Here is a 6,280-nt window from a genome sequence, read left to right as displayed (position 1 = left end):
AACTGAATTGTCCATGAAGTATTCTATTAAATAAATTCCAAACAATTTAAAATTTAGTCAACACAATTGTGTGCATTATTGGTCTGAAAGGTATAGCAAAAAAATTAATGCATTTGAGATTCTTTGTAAGAAACTCAATCGATTTAATTATGCATTTTATTACACATTAAACTTTTATTCAATCTATATTACACACTAGGCTATTAAATTTCCTCAATCATTAAAAATTTGGCACATTTTCAAAAATAGCAAAAATATTTTTATGATAATACAACTCATGTTATTACATTTTCTAAATATAAAAAGTAGCAAATTTAGAAGTAAATACTTTTTTAATATCTACTAGTCTCCATCTAATATATCTAATTACTTATCATATTTGTCATATTTGTTATAGATAGAAAAGAGATCCTATCAACTATTCTTTTTTTCTTTTTTTGTCATATGATTCAATTTTCTTTAAAAAGAAATTATTATTATCAAATTGAGCTACTTTAATATATCTTTTTGTCGCTAAGGATTCAACTCGAAACACTTGAAAGAATTCTTAAATTTTATTCTTTTTAACTCATTTAATGAATCATACTTTTATGTAGCAAATACATTTAGGTAGTAATTATTAGCTCAAAAGTATTATTACAGCATAAACCTAATTTAGTATAGGTATACTTTTTTCTTTTTACATTGAAATTTTGAATTTAGTACTTAAAAGATTTAATAAGTAAAATTATTCACCCCAAAATATATAACCTACCGCTGCAGGTATTTTTGTTTGCATACCATATAAGATAGATGGACTACTCTTTTAATTACCAATTGGTTTTAAGATAAAACTTGTTATTAGCTATCTAACTCATCATTCAATGAACACATCATGTTTTTTCATTAGTTAACCAACGGTTCATGACACTTCATAGACCATTTAAAAGTTATAACTAATTTTCAAACTTCAAAACTAAAATGTTTGTTTTCAAACTTGAATAATTAAATAGATATCAACTTCAAACTTGGAAAGTATAACAAAATTTTTATTTATTAGAACTTCCTTCAATTTACTTTTTAATAAAAATAAGAAAGTTTCATTTTGGAAAGTTGGATATGAAAATTCAATTTTCAAACTTTGGAAGACTGAGTTGAACATAAATATAAATAAATGTCAAAAGTAGAATAAAATATGTAAGCGTACTTAAATGGGAGCATTTTTCTTATGTTAAAGTTTTTTTCTTCTTCTTCTTTTGTGAAGATTGGAAAGTTTAAAATCGTATCTTTCTTATGGAGATCTCAATCTGATAATTTGGCATAAATATAAGTTGACTTTACAGATTAGTTTTTGTCACTAAATAAGTTTTGTTTTTACTTTGGACAATAATGTAAATACTTGATTTTAACTTTTCTTATTTCATGAAAGTAAAAAGGAAAGAGAAATTTACATAAATAAATAAAAAATAAAAAGTATTTATCTCTTATAGTAAAAAAATAATAGATATTTTGAAGGTTGATTAAAATTTTACAATCATTTTTCTATTTTTAAAAATTATCATAAAGAAATATAAATCGGTTGACCACGTGGAGTAGTTTTCTTTGTTTTCTTTATTAAAAGAGAAGTGCTTAATGAAAGGGAAGAATTTTTATATTGTTGAGAAAAGTGGCATAAGATTTTGTATATATTCAAATTTACTTTTTCATTATAATTTTAATTTTTTAAAAAGGTTCAGCAAGCGAGTTTAGTATCATGGATGCTATTAGATTTCTATCTGTAATGATATTTTTATATTTTGAGTTGATGTTTCTATTATATAAAAAGAAAAAGTTTAATATCAAATAACTTAACAAATGTTTAAGTTTATATTGAGATTTCTTTATTTTGTAAAAAAACTATTTTATAGCTTAGCCTTTAAAATATGAAGCTTGAAAACTAATAGTTTTTTTATTTTTAAAATAGTGATATGAATCACCCAAGACATCAAGATTATTTTATATATATATAATTTTATTATTTTTATGATATTTTATGTAGTGATATGTTTGACATTAAAATGATGTGGCATTAGTCTTTTCTTTAGGAAGCTATTAAAATTTTCATTTTAGATTGTTTTTATTCGGTCCACGAATACTTTCCTACAAAAGTGATATTTTCTTGGACTATAAAACTTGTTTTTTCTGTCTCAAAACGTTGATTTCAAGATAATTCGTGTCTAACACAATTCTTTTAAGATTGAAATCAACACATTTAAATTAGAGGTAGAATTTATAATTGTACAGTTAAATTAAAAAAATAAACAACAAAAAACATAATAGGCATGAAGGAGAAATTTCAATCATTCTTGTCCATTTTTGTTATTGGATTTTAAAAATAAGAATGTAGCTTTTGTAAGAGATTTTTTCAAAAATAAAAAGATAAATTATTTATCCAACAAAATTAATCACTAAAAATATTTTGTCAAATATTGTTTTATTTTTGATAATTTTCTTTTCATTTTTAAGGAACAGTAAAAATCTCTCAAAACTTGTTAGTTTGAGTAAAAATTGATGAAGGCATGGTTAATCCTCAAATTTATAAGCTTCGTATGAAAATTCATAATAATTTATCGACATTTAATTTTATAAATCATTGAAATTAAGAATTTTTTTAAAACCATGTTTATTATTATTACTTTTTTTTGTGAACTTTACAAAGTTCATCTAAGTTTAAGGCAGAATTTGATAAAGTGGATACAACTGATGAAATTTAAATTTAAGAAATAATTTCTTACCAGAAAAATAATATACAAATCAATTTGAATTGAAAAGGAAATAATAAATACTTTAACAGAAATGGTAAATGTTATTTTAAGAACAATTTAGTTAGTTCCAAATTTGTGTTAAATGGAACAGTTTTTTAATAATAAAAAAATTATACTTTTTCCAATTTAATTTTGTCTAAAAGAAAAAAATAATTAAGGAAAAAATGCGCTTTAAATAAACACACGTTGGTTGGAGTTATCCAGCAGCGACTGAATCTCCATTCCTTAACCTTGCTTCTCCGTTCCCCCGTCATCTTCAAATTATTTGGTACCATCAGTTTTCTTTAGTTTCCTCTTCCATAGCTTTTTCTTCAAGATTACGTGAACCCCTTGTTCAAGCCATCTCTCTCTTTTCTTCCTTCTTTCTTTCTTTCTTTCGACTCTTTCTTACACTCTTCAATCTACTTACCCACTACTCAGTTTCTTCGATTATGGCTTCCATTAACTCACTTTCCCCTTCTCAATCCCTTCTCAAAAATACCCTTTTCGTAATTCCCACTTCTTTTTCGAACCCAAATTTCGATTCCTGTTTCTTACCCAACAAACGGGTTCCTTTTTCCCTTCGATTTCAGAAGAATCCAGTTGGGATTTCAACAGTTCGAATGAGGACTGTGCCCTTTGTTTCGGCTACTACTGCGGAGAAGCCGCAGAAGAGGTACCCTGGTGAATCTAAAGGGTTTGTTGAGGAGATGAGGTTTGTGGCGATGAAATTGCATACTAGGGATCAAGCGAAAGAAGGTGAGAAAGTTACTAAAGAACCCCAAGAAGGGCCTGTTGCTAAATGGGAGCCGACTGTTGAAGGGTATTTGAAGTTTCTTGTGGATAGTAAACTTGTTTACGATACTCTGGATAGAATCATGGCCAAGGCTGCGTTTCCTTCCTGTAAGTTGTTTTTGCTGATTTCCTTGTTTCCTCAAATTTTTTGTTTCCTGATTTCTTGGATTCACTCTGGCCGTAGCAAATGTTGTTCCAGTTTTTACTTATAATGCTCATGTTTGTCTTATTCAGTATATTCCTTCGCTGAATATTTTATTATGAACTTTTCTAGTTTGAATTTTGGGGGTTACAGTGATTTGATTTTGCTGCATGAGCTTTTTTTTTTTTTTTTTTTTTGAATCGGTGCACTGTTGTCTCATTAAAACGAAAAAGAGAAAGATGTGCACTATTGTGCAGTTAATTTATTTTTCTTTGAAGATAAAATAACTTCCAATAGCTTCGCGAGCTTCTGATTCTCCTAACCGGCCTTCTCTTCCATGAAAAATCACATGTATTTTGTTTATGCTAGTGTTGAGAAAGAGGGTTGGGGGTATTAGTGGTGGTTTGGTTGATAAGTTACAGGAGACAACATAAAGCTCTATGAATGACATATGTGAGTAACTGAATTGATTATGAGTTTATTACTGCGAAGTCGTCTGAATGTTAGTCCTTTGCATACATGAATCTGCACCAATTGATCTTCTTTTCAGTTATCGATCTTGATCCTTTAAACATCAAAACCCATAATTTCTTTTTGATTTCTGACATTGATGGTCTTTCCAAGTTTGGATAAAGTAAGCGACTTTGTTGTACCCTCTCTCTCGTTTTCTTTTATCAAGTAGAAAATCATCTATGGATACACTGGCTACTACTCAAATTATGTTGAAGGTTATTGGCAAGACCTTTCCAAGATATATGTGGGTGGAGAAATTAGGATCTGTTGTTATATTGTTAAGTTAGATCTGCTTGATTATGATTTGAAGGCTTATTTAAATTTTGTTTAGTAATCTTTATGACACTTAAGCTTTGTGCATGATTCTTCTTCAAGTTCACACTAAAGTTTCGTAGGAAAGCTTATTGTGGGAAATTGATAAAGGCTTTTGTATGTGGTAATAGATGCAGAGTTCAGTAGCACAGGATTGGAAAGGTCTGAACCATTGGCAAAAGATTTGGAGTGGTTCAAAGAACAAGGCTATGCCATTCCAGAACCTTCTTCTCCTGGAGTCACCTATGCTCGTTATCTCGAAGAGCTGTCGGAAAAGGATCCTCAAGCATTTATTTGCCATTTTTACAATATATACTTTGCCCACACTGCTGGTGGTAGAATGATTGGGCGAAAGGTAAACAAACATTTTCTTGAAAATCTCTTTCTGAGCTTTGTATATATATGTATGCATATTCACATTCACCATATGTTCATATTCGTTCTTCTTGTTACATGATTGGTTTTGAGTTGACTGCCATGAGTTGATAGTAAAAGACTTAAAGTGAACGATTTTTAGTTATGATGTGCTCCCTACACAGAACTATTGTATAATCTACCATATAAAGATTGAAAGTATTTGTTTTGAGCATAATTCAGCTGGCTATTGTTACTTGTCCTAAAGTTGCAACGAACTATTTAAAAGTGTCAAAACGTTATATTTGTTGGAATTTCACAGTCATGTACATAACTATCATATAATCTACGTTTCCACGTAATCCTTTCCTGTCTTCAAGCTGTGTTAGTTCTTCCCTTGCAACTATAATTTGACTTGGTCTCACACACTTCTACGTTCATCTACTTCAGGTAGCAGAAAAGATACTCGACAACAAGGAGTTGGAATTTTATAAATGGGACGGTGACCTTTCCCAAATATTGCAGAACGTAAGGGAGAAGCTGAACAAAGTCGCCGAAGTAAGTCACTCTCTTCCTTCCTAGAATGTCCTTTTGTAATTTCCGTTCTACCAAACCATTTTTTTCGATAAAGCTATACTAAACACAATGTTGATTACTATTTGTTCTTATACCAGAGCTGGAGTAGGGAGGAGAAGAACCATTGCCTTGAGGAAACTGAAAAATCTTTTAAGCACTCCGGAGAAATTCTTCGTTTGATACTGTCATGATGACAACAGCAATGACAGCGACAAACACGATGACGACACTTGCTTGTCTTACCATAGTAATGCTATTTTTCTTTTGTACAGCTCTAATGGGTTATTTATACCCACCATCTCTGTCCAAGCCTAAATTTCTTAGATTCCCTTCTTGGAACTTCTACTTTTATTTAAGGAAAAAATGTATCTGTTTGTAAACTCTGAAAGTTGTATCCTGAAAGGGATATTTAAGTGTATTTACAGGAATCAATTTGGCTATTGTTTTATTGGAAGAAAGCTTATGTTTTTTTGTTTTTTTTTTAATTTATTTTTGTTGGCTACGAGAGAGGAGAGAAGGATTGAATGGCAATTTAGTAAACTTGAGAGTATCAATAAAGTAAACACCAAAAACAAAGTTGACTTGCATTTTGAATGGATAGTTAAGAGAGTCGCAACAATACGAGAGAGACTGCTTTGAGAGTAATTTGATGTTACATATGATTCAAAATGTAGGTTCTGAAAATGGAATTATTTGCTTCCAAGTTCCAAGAGTTTATTCCTCTTATAAAAATAATGAAGAGAGTAATATTTAGATGTATAAAAAAAGTATATTCTTGCTCAGGTCGTATTTGCCTCTATACATCTTCAATTGCATTGGAAAAATA

At 29.5% G+C, this 6,280-nt stretch overlaps 1 protein-coding gene across 1 annotated transcript; it reads left to right on the top strand.

Moving 5' to 3' along the window:
* Positions 1-2,975: 2,975 nt before the first annotated feature.
* LOC101214191 (heme oxygenase 1, chloroplastic) lies at positions 2,976-5,929 on the top strand. The gene is made up of 4 exons (XM_004150814.3): positions 2,976-3,665; positions 4,656-4,879; positions 5,329-5,436; positions 5,553-5,929. Exons 1-4 carry the CDS (start codon positions 3,215-3,217, stop codon positions 5,643-5,645), a joined length of 876 nt encoding a protein of 291 aa, XP_004150862.1. The 5' UTR covers positions 2,976-3,214; the 3' UTR covers positions 5,646-5,929.
* The last annotated feature ends 351 nt before the right edge of the window (positions 5,930-6,280 follow it).

The sequence above is a fragment of the Cucumis sativus genome, chromosome 1, assembly GCF_000004075.3.
Source record: "Cucumis sativus cultivar 9930 chromosome 1, Cucumber_9930_V3, whole genome shotgun sequence".
Taxonomy (NCBI): Eukaryota; Viridiplantae; Streptophyta; class Magnoliopsida; order Cucurbitales; family Cucurbitaceae; genus Cucumis; species Cucumis sativus.
The sequence above is the reverse complement of the archived record's forward strand: the minus strand, read 5'-3'. Positions and strand labels throughout refer to the sequence as shown.